This window comes from Xiphophorus hellerii, chromosome 8 (assembly GCF_003331165.1).
Source record: "Xiphophorus hellerii strain 12219 chromosome 8, Xiphophorus_hellerii-4.1, whole genome shotgun sequence".
NCBI lineage: Eukaryota > Metazoa > Chordata > Actinopteri > Cyprinodontiformes > Poeciliidae > Xiphophorus > Xiphophorus hellerii.
Genome location: NC_045679.1, coordinates 29516707 through 29533519, shown reverse-complemented (window position 1 = coordinate 29533519; position 16813 = coordinate 29516707). Strand labels below are relative to the sequence as shown.

Below are 16813 nucleotides of genomic sequence, written 5' to 3'. Positions count from 1 at the left end.
CTAGGCGGCTGGGCTGATACAGTTTACAGTCAGTCTACAGTTAACTCACTTTGTGAATAATGTCAGAGTTGCTACCTGTAACTAGCCCGGCTCCTTCGCTGTGCTGGCAGTTTTGGCGGGTCTGAATCTCTGCCAACAAAAAAGTCCGGTTCATCTCCAAGACGAGGAACAAAATATGCGTCCAGTTTTTTTCTTTTCCTTGCTCTCTTTTTTCCATCATTTTCACTTTGCCGCTTCATGGAGCTCCACTCATGTTAACTTAGTCCATAAAAATGCTCTATCTAGTTTGCCATCTGTTGCCAAGTGACTGATGATGACGTTGGTGGACGGCTGGTGACAAGCTTTACCCAGAACACACTTGGAGACAATATGGACGATCCTCTTGTAATTTTGTGTGTCATAAAGTTAAATGTAAGTGTGAAAATAAAGCCAGTCATGTAGCACAACATTTTAGTCAATATTTTACACCCACTACGTCACTAAAATCAGTGGGTCTTGTAAAGTTCTTAGCAACCATGAGTCAACAATGACTGGGGCAGCCTACTATATAATCTACTGGGGCACCGTTCTGTAAAATCTTACATACACTGTACTCAACCGGAGAGGGCCCACCTTCTTCAGCTCTCATCAGTGATAAAGGCTTGGATCCCTGAAGTCATATTCTGCCCCCCTCCAACCACCCCGAAGCCCCACCCCTGACTTCCTCCATACTGAGGAGCCCTCTGATAGCAGTTGACATGGTCCACAGCTGAATTTTAGTGTTGTTTTTGTAGTTTTCAGTGACATCAATCTCTAACCAATCAGCAAAAGCGGTGAGCTGTCAATCAAATTGGTTGGATGTCGTACTCAGCTCGGTCCTGCGAGCTCTATCCCTTGAAGTAGCTACTGACTTCTGAGATCAGCCAGGTTGAGCCACGCCGGATTTGCTACTAAAAAACGAATCTGACTGAGACGGACTTAGACCGTACCAGTTAGAGGCGAGCTAGTGGAAAAGTGCCTTTAGAGGCTCGAGCCTGAAGCAAACCTGACATAAGATTTTAATTAAAATTTTACTGCTTTCTTTTTTAGAGCACCATATGAATAAGCATCATAACTTCTCCCAGCTTTTAACACCTTCCAGCTCCATTTTGGCTTTTATTGTAACACAGGATGAGTCAAGTGAAAATCTTCTTGAATGATTGATTGAAAGTATCCTGTCACTGCAGCTCGAACAGAGCCAGGCGGAGCCACGTGCACAATTGGTTGTGCTGCGTACTGCACTTGTTACAGTCTTCATTCATTTCTTTCTTTTTTTAACAAGGTAAACAGTCTTCTCCATTTAAACAGTAGATTAACAAAACACAAGGCTCTCTTTAATTTTCTCTGTTCTGTATGTACTGTAGACTTGTTAAACGGGGCACTTCAGCCAAAGTTTGGAATGCGCTTTTTAGCCAGATGTGCCCATAATAACAGGTATCCTGCCCTTAATTCTTCAACATGCCATCAACTCCTGGTGAGCAAGATGCATTTAGTAAAGCATTCATGTGGGAGATGATATGGAGAAGGGATTTGTTTTGATTGATGTTTTTAGTTACCACAAATTTAGTCATTCTGTTCATAAACTTGAAAGTGTCCTGCACGGCTGCAACAAGTATAGTCATAGAAGTATCATTCAAAAAGACGGATGGGCTTTAGATTTTTTCTGTCAATTAAAAAAATATATATATATACCATTCAAATTTGTAAAATATTCTGTTAATGCGACCCCTGGTTAGTGGGCTGGAGATTTAGCCCGGGGAGAAGCTCTCACGCTTTCTGTCTTGTCACACAGTGTGCTGCTCATTTATTTTTCTTGCAGGGCCTCAAACCGCTGTCTCTGCTCCTCTCCAATCTGGCAAATCTGAGGGCGCAGCTACATAGTTGACCGGTAACACACGAACATAGTCGACCTGTAACACAAGAACAAGTGTTACAGGGCCAGCCAGATGACAAGAGTGCACATCAGGAAAAACTTGTCTCCTGGCAAACAAAATAAATAGTCTCTTGTGCACTTATTCTGCTCTTTCTTGCATTAGCTTTTTTCTACTTTTTCTGATTTCAGCTTTCTCTCAGGTCTCCTTAACATTTTTGAGGTGGGCTGCTGATGGACCACCCTGGTGCGCCAAACCGCAAGTTATCATGATTCTTTCCGGAATCATGATGGAAAAAGATCATTTATACAACACTACCCTGAAATAATCAGCGGAGAATTGTTTTATTCTTTCAATTATTCCCATGATTAGAGCTGATAAGGTCACTTTAAGATTTGATGACAGAATAAGGACTTGTTTTTAATAGTAAAGTCTTAACTGCTTCGGGGATGAACAGTGTAGATAAAAACTATTTGCTAATACTTACTTTTGGTGGGCTTTTTAAAGTATGCAGAAAAAAACAGTTTAATTCCTCCTCACCTCATGCATTTCTATACAGATTCATATGAAGTAAAACTGAAAGTTTCTTTACAACAACAAACCAAATGCACAAACTTCCTGCTTATCAGGAAGTGGCTGATAAGCCACTAAGACTTCCTGATAAGAATGTCTTAGTTCCTCTTTCAGGTTGAGAAGTTGACATTTGACTGTTTCAGCTCTCCAATTGTATTTCTTTCTTCAGCTTGAAGACTTGCATCATCTGTCAGAGATGAATGGAGCGTCAGCTATCATGGCCCGAGAGGAGCTCAGAGAATCTGCCCTGAGGATCGAGAGCTTAAGTGCTCAACTGACAGGACTACAAAAAGAGGTTGATTTTTTTTTTTTTTTTCAATTTAATCCTTTTTCTGTTTTCTTAAATGATGTTTCTTGACCACCACTGTTTTCAGAGACATGCTTACCTTTTATCTTGAGCTGATATAATTGATGTTTCTCATTAGGCCGTGTAAACATTAGAGATGCAGATCTTTGGCCCAATACTCGCACTGCGTATTATACAGTCCTCTATCAAGTGTGGACTCAGTTAAAGTGAGCGTAAGGGTTTGAGTGCGCAGGTTATAACCATGCAAAAGTATTTAAATGTACAATATATGTATTTTTGCTTGACAAAGTCACTGCTTGGCTGTTCAAATGTGTTTTATTACTTGATAAAAACAGAGCAAAATTTGATATTCACAAATGTTACAGTGAAACAAAAATTATTAAAACAGTTTTTGTTTTTTTTGCGACAGCTTTTTCGGTGAGCATTGCCTCTGTACAGGCCCTGCTAGTCGGCCATTTATCAGGCTAATGAAGAGTGGTACAAATGAATGTTTCAGACGGTTACCTTCTCCACGGTTACCTTTCAGACTGAACCTTCTCCCTGATTCACGAGAACATATTCTGATGTGAGCACGTCACCTGTCCGACAAGATGTTCTGAGCTTGCCTGATGGTAGCCTGCTCAAACAGATTTTGTGGAGAGGAATGATCTTACTTGCCATCTTCACCAAACTTTGAATTTGGGTTTTTAATTCAACAGTGAGATTTCCAAACCATTCAGTAATGTTGGTTCATCATCTTGGCCTAAATATGTTGCAATTTTCCTACTACCTAAAAAATTGCTGTTTGTGATATGCCAAAACTCATAATTACTTCAAAAATGTACGTCTTTTGTTATAGTTTTCACCCATGGAGGTCGCCATTTTTTCTCCAATGGGTTGATGGCATGTTTTGGTCCATTCTGTACTGGAGTCTACAGAGGAAACACTGGAAGGCTAACTTTTCCTGAGTTAATGTTTATCATATTGCGTTGATATCGCAATATGATATCACACCAGTCAAACTGGTGTAATATCTAGTATTACACCAGTCAAACTGGTGTAATACTAGATAATGCAACACTGTGTCATTATCGGCTATGATTAAAAAAATAATAATAAAAATTTAGGTGAATCTTTATAATTTCCCACATGAAAGAAAGGAGAGTGCAGTGCGAGAGCCAGAGTGGAACACAATGAAGGACCTAATCTGTCCCCTGTACAGATTACACTTCGAGTCATTTATACCAGCAGAACTAACAAAGGCTCTGACAGGTGATCGTTACCTTAACGAGTTAAAAATAAATGCAGTGCTGCCGTGCTAGGTAGGCAGAGCTGGACACTCTTTGAGATGCTAACAGGAGCTATACCACCTGCGGTACTGAAACCACCGATCCGACCGGACCCATGGAGGTCTGGTGTCTGTGGTAATAAAGTCCGGTGTTGCTGTTACCATCACACCGGACTCTAAACAGCACAGATGTTGCCGAACTGGACACAGCGCTACAGATCCTGGGAGAAACATCAAAGACAAGCAGCGCTAATGGAGTTATCACTACTGGAAATGCTAATGGAGCTAGAACACCGGTACTATGAAACCACTACAAACACCGAACAAAGTTTGGACCCTAAGCAGTTGTTGCCTAATTGGACACAGAACTACAGAAGTACTTACCAGATCATACAGTCCGACCAGAGTTATGTGTCATTCATTGTTTTATTTATTAAGCTGAAGGCAGCAACAGCAGCTCCTACGGCCAACTCTGTCCTCTTCCTCTGTTTGGTCTTCCCCATCATCATCACCTCTTGTTATTTCTACTTTCTGATCTATGTCAGTGCGCTCTGGTTCAAATTGAAGAGGCTTAATTACGTTACTTATCACTGTTTTGGCTGAAGGAGCCAGGCAGTTGGACCATTACAAGTCATTTACACAGAATGCATTGCAGCGTGAACAACATGGCGACATTTCTGTGAAAATATTTTCTTAAAATTTATAAAAACTAAATAATCTACAGTATTACTGTGTTGTTTTTAAATATTTCCCAAATAAGGTCTATTTTTATGACTAATCATGGTTCCCTTTAAGGAGCTAGCAAGCTCCTTAAAGCTCATCTGGCAAGAAGATGAGCTAAATTTACTTTGCATAAGTTCAAAGAATAATTTTCATAGTTAGATTTTGTTACTATAGATCGAGCAACAACAGGGTGCGCGAAGTGGCCTGTTGTGGCCGCAACAGGATGGAGGCGCCAGCGGTCTGATTGGTGCACGCCCCCTGTTCAATGCATCAGCTAATAAAACTATAAACCCATCTTTCTTTCAGGAATAATTCTGCCCTGCCAATGAAATGCTCAGTGCAGAAGAGATGCTTGCAGTCCAGCTTATTAAAAGAAAAACATTATTTAAAAATATTTTTTTTTATTTTTAATAAAAACAAAGACACACAATGCTTAGCCTGTTGGGGGGATACAGAAAGCATGGCGGCCCGCCACGCCTATAGTGCACTGGGGGGAAACCTGTATATTTAAATGCATCCCTATCTGCAAATTAATTTGAATATGCTTCAACAAGAACCAGAAGCTGCCCATATTTGTGACATACAGTCAACAGTTTATCTTTTACCACAATTTTGTTTGCCTCTTAAAGCAGGTAAAACTGACTTTTTTTTGCTTCACAAAAAAATGTTTGCCACACAGTCACAGTGGGTAAGAAACAAAGATTCCCAATTCCAGAGGCATGTGGTAATCACAGCTTATACCTGTCTGAAAGGGAGCCATCGGTTTGTGCTAACGTATGGCGATCATTAACGAGCGTTACCGCGGTTAGCCTATAGTCTACAGGTCTCTAATCAAGTCATAATGAGTCAAATTGAAAGTATCATTGAGTCACGTACCAGCCTCATGACATTAATACTGACATGAAAAATAATATTGAAAATATATATAAAATCTAATTTAAAAACATAAATAAGTGATAAGTTTCTTATTATTGTTATGGTTTGTATACAGTACTAGTACTTAGTATATTAGTACTAGATGTGGTCTCAACCGTTTTTGTACATATGTTTTGGCAGTGCTGTGGCATTTCAAACTATCTGTTCTTGCCACAGTACCTTGTATTAATTAGTGCTTGAAAGACCTTTTGCTTTTAGGTTTATTCCTCTGTATATTTAGTCTCTGTCTAAATACAGACAGAGACTAAATACATCTAGTTTTAGTTTATTTTTTTTTGTAATTAGAATTTTATAGATTTTCTGAATATTATCACACATAAAGCACAAACAAAAAAGGCTGGTGCACAGAGAAAACGGCAAGTTTCACGCTTGGAGAGGAGATATTCAAAGACATATACGATGAGTAAGACTGGAATTAGGCTTGTTTAAAAGCACAAAAACAAATGATAAACACACTCTTAAATTCTGCATTATAAATGGTTTGAGAACCTATAGAACACATGTTAGGCTCCATTATGTCCAGATACTTGCATACAATGCTTATTTGAAAAAGGAACTATTCTCCATTGTCTATGGTAAAGTTTCTCAACCTTTTTTGGGCCAGCGCCCCCTATCCATTGTCCAGGTCCCTTACCACTACCCTTCAAATGAGATGAGCTACTATTATTGTTGATATGCCTAGTGTTTCTGATATCATTAAAAAATAATTTCCTGGAGCACATCACTGAATGACAGAAATGTATTAGTTTCTCATGAAGTAAAAATGGCACGAGAATAAAAGGTATGTACAACTGCTTCAAAAAATAAAATAATTTTTAAAAAAGCAGCCAAAATTTATCTTAAATTAGATACGCCTAACTTCAGCCAATCAGAACGGCTAGAAATTTCAGTTCAAACTTTGATCAACTACAGTAAAGAGGAACCAATCAGAAACAGCCACCAATAAAGTATTGATTAAACAGCCAATCAGAAATGCCAAGCAATGAACAGAATAATTGTTCCAATGAAAAAGAATCTGCCACTTAAGAACAGAGAACAAAGTATGATTTTAAGGCAGATTTTCAAAGGAAATTAATTTGAAAAACTAATGGGAGCCCAGCGCCTCACATTTTTCTGCCAGTTTTTTTGTTGCGGGCTGCAGAGAAGTAAGTTTCAGCCATAGTGCACCAGAAGCTGCCAAGTCCAAACGATTTCGATACTTGGACTGCATGTGGAGGACCTGGCTGAATCCCTTCTCCACCAGATATGTGGTCGGGAAAGCAAGAAGCAGCAGGCTGGCCTTCTCCTAAAGAGCGGGATAACTTGTGGCATATTTGGTCCACATGCTGCTCCAGCCCAAGGTACGAAAAATGACTTGGACATCAACAAGATGCTCCTGGATGGCAATCTCGCAGTCGACCACATCCACCTGAAAGAACTGAACCACCCAGACGAGAACTTCAAGATCCAGAAGGTCCCTGAAGCGCGTATCATATCAATAAAGCATCTTGTGCTGAAGAGTTTTTGTACGCCTGGTTGCTGGACGCTTTCAAGGGAAGTCTGAAAACAGAATACTGCTCTTGTAAAAGAGGACAGGCCACTCTTGGAAAAGAGGTTTTTAACCTCGATGAGTTATTTTTTCCTGGTTAAATAAAGGATACATACATGGAAATATTTAACCACTGCAATAACAATTTGCTCACCTTGTATACTTGATAAATTTTAACCAATTTAAGAGAAAAGTTTTTCCATGGGTAATACCACTAAAAAGAAATTTTATGAATGATCCTCTGATGTCCCACTTTCCTGAAGGCAGCATGGAGCTGCGCTACACTTGAGAAAAACAGAAGACAACAATCTATTTAGCTACAATTCCATGTGGGTTTTAATGTTTTAGACCACAGTTTTTTGCAAATTGTTCAAAGTTTAAACTGGTATTGTTGGGCATCTTTGGTTTAAACTTTACCTTCAAGCAAACACCCCCCAAAAGAATGTCAGCACCCCTCTTTTGTACATATTGCCACCAGCGCCCGCCGTCATGCTCTCAACGCCCTAATCTGGTGGACCAAAGCAGTCCACCAAATTTCTGGTTTGAATTGCCCTGGTCTAATACTGGTAATCTACCCCTTTAGACGCGTGACTCGAGGGATCATATATCAGAACTTGAGGCAGCTTTAGCACAGGAGAGAGACACAAGCCGTAAACTACTGGGAGACAAAGACCAAGGCAGAAATCCAAGCCAAAATGCAGCAGCCATGGCAGCTGTGTGGGAACAATCATCTCATCTTGAATGTGAATAAAACCAAGATAATTGTAGATTTCAGGAGAAACAGGGTTAGATCAAACCCTATTTCCATCATGGGAGGCGAAGTGGAGGTGGTTGAAGAATTTAAATACCTCAGTGTTGATATGGTCAACAGACTGGAATGAAGATGCAACAATGAAGCAGTCTTATGAGAAGGGACAGAGCACACTGGACTTCTTGAAGATCCTTCGAGGTTTGCAGGGGAGGCATCTTCAAATTTGCTGCAATACACACTGCTGCTTGGAGTTCTTTCTTGCCCACAACCATCAGCATCTACTCTAACTCTTTGAAGAACTTAGAATAATGATGAAAATATTTATTCTTCACTATTTTTTAATTTAAATCTGTTTTTGTATGTATTACATTTTCTGACAATAACATAAGGCCATAACTAGTTAAAAGCATAATTTTTGTGTAAATTTAAAGGAATTGATCAAAAAATATTTACATTTAACATATATTTTTGTTGACTACCTTGACTGTAGATTTAGTCAAAGAGTTATTATAATTAGTGGACTAAAACTAGACAAACAATTCTGACTTATGACTAAAACTAAGTGATTGTCATTTAATTTTATTCATAAGCCATACGTTTTTTAAAACAGACTAAAACTGTCATTTAGTTTTATGACCAAAACTAAATGACATTTTAGTAAAAGGACTGAAACTGACTAAATATTTGCTGTCAAAATCAACACTGATTTGTACAAGAAGCATTGGATCCTATGTGAGGATAAGGACAGTTGTCCTATCCAACTGTCCTTGGATAGGACTGTTGGATAGGACAGTTTTCTGTCCTATCCAAGGACAGGACGGGAAACTTCCTGTGCTTGGATAAAGTGTTTGCTCTGGTCTAATAATGGTAATCTACCCCTTTAGACGCGTGGCTCGAGGGATCGTATAGCAGAACTTGAGGCAGCTTTAGCACAGGAGAGAGACACAAGCCGTAAACTACTGGGAGACAAAGACCATGAAATGGCAGAAATCCAAGCCAAAATGCAGCAGCAGCTGAATGACTATGAACAACTGCTGGATGTGAAACTGGCCCTGGACATGGAGATAAATGCCTACCGGAAGCTTCTGGAGGGAGAGGAGGAAAGGTGGTAAACTATAAAGTTATGATGGCTTTGTGAGGTTCATTTTTCTCACATGGACATGTCTACATGTAAATGGTGTGTCTCTATCCCCCAGGTTGAAGCTGTCTCCCAGTCCTTCATCCCGTGTGACAGTGTCTCGAGCATCATCCAGCAGTCGCAGTGTGCGGACCACTCAAGGAAAGAGGAAGCGCATTGATGTGGAGGAACAGGAAGCCAGCAGTTCGGTCTCCATTGCTCACTCTGCTTCTGCTACAGGACCCATTTGCATTGATGAGATTGACACTGACGGCAAGTTTGTGTGCCTCCTCAACAATGGAGATGAGGTGAGCTCCGGAGACCTTTAATGATTCTTTGATTCTTCTTTTACTGAACATCTTTACATGGAAGAACCTGGTCCTTCAGTCTGTGGGTAGCTGGTTTGTTTCCCGCCATGCCCACCTCCGCTGTCATGATTTTTGGACAAAAGACTTCACCCACCTTGCTTTTTGGTGGTGATCAGAAGGTCCAACAAGTGGCTCTGCTGCATGGCAGCCTCACCTGTCAGACTGCCCCAGAGAAGCTGTGACTAGTATCCAGTGGCTTGCTACCATTGGTGTGTGAGTGGCTGAATGTAGTGTGGAGTGGTTTTTGGTCCTCTGGACTAGATAAAGTGCTATACAAGTTCAGACCTTTTACCATTTTACCACATTAAAGTCTAAACATACTGTCATACTGCCAATGACAGTATGTTTATTACCGTCATTGGCAGTTTTTTTTTTTTTTTTGTCGAGACTTTGCAGGATAATCTTGGCAAAACACATTTTTGTTGCCAGTGAATCTTTACCAGTTTTCTAAAAGCTCCCCATTCTTCATCTGAACCTGAACAGTTGACATGGGGTTATGAAACATCTCTGCACACACCCTTAACACCCCGCGCAGACCACCTGAGGACACACCTCAGGTGCTTTAGCATTCATCATGTGTTTTTTCCCTCTCTGTTCCTTCATTCTCAATTTGCTTTAAAGGAAAACTGGGAAATGTTTATAAACTAACATGACATAACATTTACAGAAATTGAACCAGGCCAGTTGAATAATTCTGGTTTGAACATATTTACAGACAAAGGTTTTTTTTGTTTTTTTTTCATCTTAAATGCATGTATTCATTTTTTTGTCCATGTTTGGTTTAATTACTGGCTATTCTATCAGCAAATGACATGTTTCAGTGTCTGTATACTTCCAGTTAATGATTATTCCATTACTACAGTAAATTAGTTGATTATTTCAATAATCAGTCACAATTATCTCCATTAAATATTTCAGTCCTAGTTCATACTGGTATGGTTTTACATTATTTACTTCCATAAAGCTCTCTGACATTTCTAATTATACAAAAAAATCACCCCACATTGACATTTAGTGACAAAAACACTAAAAATAAGTTTTAGGTCAGATGTGGGGCCAGTGGAATGTTTTGCGAAAATGTTTCACTAAATGATATTCATGTAATAACATTTTGAGTTTTGATTTCAGTTCTCTTTTAATGAAACAGTCAGAGAGAGCACCGTACCTTTCTGCACACAGCCTCCTCTGTGGACAAACACATTTAAATTTTCATTCAGGAGCTTTTTTAGCCATTTGACAATCTTTGTAGGTATTTTGTGAAGAATTGTAGAAATGTATGCTATTCCTCACAGCGTCTGATAAACACTTAAAAGTATTCAATTTGCAGATGCAAAAACCAGATAATGGAAGTTGACTAGTTGAAACAAAATATCTACTTATGTCTAGTGTCGAGAAGGGGAGGAAAAAGCCTCGATACGCGATTACTTCAATGATGGCCAGTTTTGACGCTTCAGATGAAGAATGAGGGAGCCTTAAGGCCAATAGACACAGCAACCATGATAGCATTCAAGCCGACAGAAAACGGGGTTGGATGGTGCACTGTTATGGACCAAGTAGTAAAAGGAGAGTTAGGCACAGCTTTAAATTAAAAAACAATTGTTTACTTAACCCAAAACAGAAACTTGGGTAAATAATGAAAGTGACAAAGAGGTAACAAATGTTACATTTATGTATCTGTGGTCTGTGTTAAAATATTAGGGTATATGGGGCCCCTGAAGGCCTGGGGGGCCTTATGGAGCTGCTGACTTAATTTGGATTAAACAAGTGCAAATAATTGATATTCATCTTAATTGTATTTTTTGATTTGTAAAGTCTAGTTGTGGGTTTAAGTAGCGTTTCACTGGTGATGTTTTCCCGTAATATAATTATCCAGTAATATTTTTACTTTTCCTGTCTACTTAACATCTTTTAACACAAAAAAGATGGTGGACCGCCTCGACCACCGGGCTTAGCAAGATTTCTGGGGGAAACATTGTATATGATATTTGTATATATCATGTCATGACTATGTTGTCTTTGGGTGAACAAAATCCTACTGGGGGGTTGTTTAATTGGCAGAGTTTAAAAGCAATCATTAGTAATTGTAACTTACTGAGATGTATAAGATTGAACTCACAGCATCATATTGTTGCTATGATAACAAAACAACTATGAAGATTGTTCTTTTATCTTTACAAGGTAAACTTCCCAGTTCCTTAACATCTTAAAATTAAATGTTAAAAAAATTAAAATCTTTTAATTTATCTATGCTGAAACCATTAAATAAAATGTAACAGCATTGACATTCTCAATAAACAAAGATTAAATTCCCATATCTGTGGTTGGGATATGGGATAAAGTATTTATTTACTTTAAATAGCATTTCACTGACCACGTCTTCCAGTAACATATATATACATAACCCAGTAGTATTTTTACATTTCCTGTCTACTTAGCATTTTTTAATTCAAAAACAAGGCAGGCCGCTGTAGACCGCCTCAGCACCCAAACCACCAGGCTTAAGTGAGTTTTCTGGGGAAAACCCTGGGTGAATTGTCCTTCACCTGAAGCACAACCAGCTTATCATCTAGTTTTTAATCTGATAAAAAAAATTTTTATCGACTGACGGCACTAGTATTTACTCCATGGTAGGAGCCCAGAAGCATACCTGTCAAGTCTCCCGTTTTGGCTGGGAGACTACAGTTTTTTGCCCCCTTTCCCACCATACTCCCGTATTAGTATTTTCCTGTAAATATCCTGTATTGCCGCATTCCCCCTCCGTATTCATGCTCCCCCTCCGCCTCCCAGCCCTCTGGTTTTACGTGTGTTTCTTAACCCCTACTCCAGATGGCAACATTTCCCGTATTCTCAAACCCAAAACTTGACAGGTATGCACAGATGTATAGAAAGACAAGGACAAAGTGAAACAACAATCCTTTTTCAAGCAGCTTTGAGTTTACTGTTGTGTTAATACTGGCAGGATTTCCGCCACACACTCGGCGATAGATGGTCTATCATCAATAGATGATAGACCATCGAGACGAAGACTGTATGTCAGACAAAAATTATATCAGCGTATAGAGTCAGATTCAAGTAGTTATTGCATAGAAAATAATTATTTTAAACAAGTGTACAAGAGACAATTTAAAATCTTGGAAATGTTTTGTTTTATTATTGTCTTCTAAGTGTAAATAATTGTGTATCAGGACCAGGCCATGGTGGGTTATGAGATGGTCAAGAATGTTGGAAATGTTGCATCTACTTACAAGTTCACACCCAAATATGTCCTGAAGGCTGGGCATAAAGTCACGGTAAGATCTGTTATTAAAATTACTTTAAAGTTTTTTGTTTGTTTGGAAGGGTAGTTTGAAACATTTGTTCAATTTACATATATTGATATCGATAAAAAAAAAAAACTTTATCAAAGCATAGTTTGTAATGTCAATAAGATAAAGACTTCTAATGTTCTGCTGATCTGTGTGTTTTTGGATTGAATGCATGAATTTTAGTGGTGTTTATACATTCTGCGCAGATCTGGGCGTCTGATGCTGGCGTGAGCTCCAGACCTCCCTCTGACTTAGTGTGGAAGAACCAACCTTCCTGGGGGTCAGGAGAAGATGTTAGCATGGTGCTGATGAACCCTCAAGGAGAGGTAAAGTTTTAACAGCCTTGCACTGTTGTTTTTATGCAGTATTTTCACAAACACAAGGCAAAGATGTCAAATTTACTCGTATAATGTTGTTAATATTCTGAATTCTACTTGACATTGATTTTTTTGACAGGAAGTGGCAAAGAGAATCACCAAATACAAGATAGCAGAAGAAGATGATCAGGGAGATGAAGATGATTATGGTATAGAAGCCATTGAGAAAGACCTCCAACAGCAGGTTGGGTCATAGTTTTTTGTTTCAGATATTTAAAATTATTGAAGACTTTTTTAGGGAATACATCTCCTCTTAGTGTAGACTTTTCTTCTTTTCTATTGCTTCTACTGCTTTGAATGCAAATGTGATTGTGCAAACATCAAGTTTTTCTGATGTACAATTTAAATTTAAAGATTAACTAGCTGTAAAGAACAGTTTGTTCCTCTCACATGGTTAGGGTCATATGATTTCCGCAATGCGGAAAACATGGACGGAATCGTGGAAAAATAACATTCACATCACAAGTTAATATTATGTAGCTACGGTGTTTCACACAGTTGAAGCAAAACTGCATCTCTGTCAGAAAGCTGACAATAGCTGCACCGTTTCTCTCTTTTTCAGAGAAACGGTGCAATAGCTGCAATGACCGCTGCTCATTGTCCACGGTCATTGTCCGGCTAAAGTTATTGCATGTGTTCCTGCTGCTGCTCCTGATTATTCTCATAAATAAACTCCTCCATACAGCTTTCGGACAGCAGCTGGTATGTCTGCGGTCCACAGCTAAAGTTAAATTCTAAACGCTAAAGGTTGTTTTGGAGTTGTCAGTGTCGTAAATCATGAGCCAACACATTAATGTGGTCAGTTGTCAATCAAATGGTTTCGGTGCTATACCTCGACCAGTCCTAGGTACTAAATAGGTACTAAAAATCTGAGCAAATCCGCTGCAGCTTTGCTCATGGAAAACAAATGTGGCTGAGGCGGACCGAGACCGTACCGGTTAGAGGTGGGCTAGTGGAAATGCGCTTTAAGCTACCTGAGCTTCCTGAACACCTAATATTAACATCCGATGCAGTGAGTCATGCAAATGAAGAACTTGGCTGCATAGAAATGAACATACTTATGTTTAAATTATCCTTTTTATTCCTATTTATAACAAGCAAATTAAAATGAGAAAACAAGCTTGGGATGTCCTGGGAAAAGCATTGACCTGGTCATACCCCCACAAGACACAGAAGCCCACCCCAGTCATCTGTAGCATACTGTGTCAGTTTTGATGAGTTCCCATTGTGAAAACTCAAACATACTTCAGACATCACCAAATTCGATCTTTCAAAGATCTCCTTAATTTTCTTGTTTTTCAACATGGCAAACGTAAGAGAGGAAATGCTATTTATGGAGTTGTTTTTGCGAGAGGGTTCTTGGCACCTCTTTGGGTCAAACTGACCTGACACTCTCTCTTTCTTTGCATGCGAAGCACAAAAAGGTGGACCAAATATGACTTGAGAAGGATGCTGTTTGGACAGATAAGAACAACAATTTGTGATGATTTGGCTTATTCAGCAATTCTGAAATGGAGCAGATGTTGAGGTCAAGAGGTCCCGAATATTTTCAAGGAAGTCCAACACACACTCAGTCCAGGGGCTGCCAGAATCCTTACGTAAATCAAGGACAGTATTGCTATTGGTCGAAACTTTCCAACTCACATCAGTAAAAATGAGATTGTATAAAAAAGGGTGATTTTTGGTTTTTGTACTGATGAAGCTGTAATACGAATCCATGGAAGAGTGTAATAAATCTCCCAAACCCGTCGTGGCTAGCAGTAAGAAATTACGTCTCCGTGCGTTATTTATTTATCTATGTGTTTAAGAGTTTAGGCACCTTTCAATTCTCCAACACCTGGCAGTCATACAGTATATGTTTATATATTTTCATATATGCATACATACTGCTGACCACTCTTTGGGGTCTACCCCTGTTTGAAGGACAAGAGAATGAGCATCGTGTTCCACACACTAACATATTGTGCTATTAAAAACAGCCAACATCAATTTCTTTGACTCTTATTTTTTAATCACTGCAGCAAGATTTTGTTTTTTACTAAGTGACATGATGCACAGTTCTTACTTTCTTTGTAGCAAGACATCATTACCAAATCAATCTGGTTCCGAGTCATTAAAATTTATGGGCCAAATTAGAGCAGTTCAGGGCCCTTCACCATAGCTGTTAAATCCATTCTACAATTTTTATTTATTCAAACTTCTAGGAATTCAAGCCTGATTGTTTGTGTTGAAAAGGTTTTTGAAAACATTTTTAATGTTTGTTACTCTGCAGAAAGATGCTCACGCTGCCAAAAGAGGATGCTCCATCATGTGATCTTGGTCACAGACCAGTCACCTCTGAGCCCAGCCAGTCATCTGCCAATTTTGATAGTGATATTTTTCCATATTTTGTAGTGTTTCAGCAGGGTGTTTTTTGTTTTTGTTATAAAAAAGACTTTTTGTAAATGTTTTTGTTTGAAAACCAAAGCATTGTGTTAAACTGTAGTTCAAAATCTTGAGACCAAATAGCTTAACTCAAGATGTCACAATGAGAATGTTTGGGGGTTTTTTTGTTACTGTTTTTCTAACATATTTTCTGTCGTTTTTAAGATATTCTTAAATTGTAGGGTTTTAAAGATGAAAAGCAACAAGAAGTGATTGGGTGGTATAGAGCTACTGTAATTTTTCATTTGCTAAAGTTCTACATCTGACTACCTTACACAGTCTCAGTCCTGTGATAGTAGTGACTTTGTTTCAGCCGAACTTTTGTTTAGATACCCAAATTCTCTCCCATGCCATTTCTCTGTGCTCAGTAGTTTGAAGGTGTAAGTTTGAAGTTTAACATGACTCTGGTTTTCTATGGTATGATGTTTTATTAAGAAATCTGACAGACGCTACCAAAGTGGCAAGTGCAGATTTTCAACAGTGTCTTTTTTTATGAGAAATGTTAATATTCACACACTCCCTAATGTGATATGCAGCACCTAGTCTGTTTTTTTGCTTACACTGCAACATCTGCAGTATTGATTGTATTAACTTTTGATATCTGACGAGCTTAAAGTACTGCTTTTATTATGATGCATGCTTTAGCAGTCTTTAATCATTGTTGAATTTAAATATCTGTATTTGGTTTTATTTAAGGCCATTAAAATCGTGCTCTGTAGAAGTAGATTGAGAAAAGACTAACTCCCGTAGACATCGGTAGAGTCCAAATGGCCAGAAAAAAGTAAAACTATATTTGCTACCATTTGTTCTTGTCAGTTAACAAATTAATGTGAAGTTCTAGTCTTTACTTTTTGTACTCCATTGAATTTTATTTTAGCTACATAGTGATATTTTTAACATTGCAAAACTTTCCCATCCAGTGTATGTATAATTGCATGCTTATGATTTTTTTCCATTGTCGATTAAAAAGTGAAATTAAAGGAAACTTTTGTCTGTATTTTATTTAAAAAAAATATTGCCCATGTTGGTGTTTAAAGAGGAAAAAATATTGTCATGAAGGGTGTCATTTAGGCTGTATGACTTTTTTTTAAAGAAATATGTAAACATTTATTTAGAAAAAATCCAATGTGAAATGTTATGCATTATGGTGCATACTATGCAAAATGTATGTTCTCTCTGTAATATTTGTATGAATTAGTTGTCATCCATTGTAGTTAGGCCTATTTTCTATTCAGTTTAAATGTGCCT

General features: G+C 38.4%; 1 protein-coding gene and 1 long non-coding RNA gene across 2 annotated transcripts in view; one reads left to right on the top strand and one right to left on the bottom strand.

Annotated features, from left to right (window-relative positions):
* lmnb1 (lamin B1) overlaps positions 1 to 16550 on the top strand; it is a 32317-nt gene extending 15767 nt beyond the window's left edge. The window contains exons 5-11 of the mRNA XM_032569010.1: positions 2632 to 2757; positions 8859 to 9079; positions 9171 to 9399; positions 12645 to 12749; positions 12971 to 13090; positions 13221 to 13325; positions 15414 to 16550. Coding sequence (XP_032424901.1) covers positions 2632 to 2757; positions 8859 to 9079; positions 9171 to 9399; positions 12645 to 12749; positions 12971 to 13090; positions 13221 to 13325; positions 15414 to 15455 — 948 coding nt within the window. The 3' untranslated portion in view covers positions 15456 to 16550. The remainder of the gene's footprint in view (positions 1 to 2631; positions 2758 to 8858; positions 9080 to 9170; positions 9400 to 12644; positions 12750 to 12970; positions 13091 to 13220; positions 13326 to 15413) is intronic.
* On the bottom strand, positions 3602 to 4026 carry LOC116723847 (uncharacterized). Its single transcript, XR_004340048.1, has 2 exons — positions 3815 to 4026; positions 3602 to 3782 (listed from the first exon to the last, which is right to left on the bottom strand). It is a non-coding gene; the product is annotated as an uncharacterized LOC116723847 (long non-coding RNA).
* Positions 16551 to 16813: the final 263 nt, after the last annotated feature.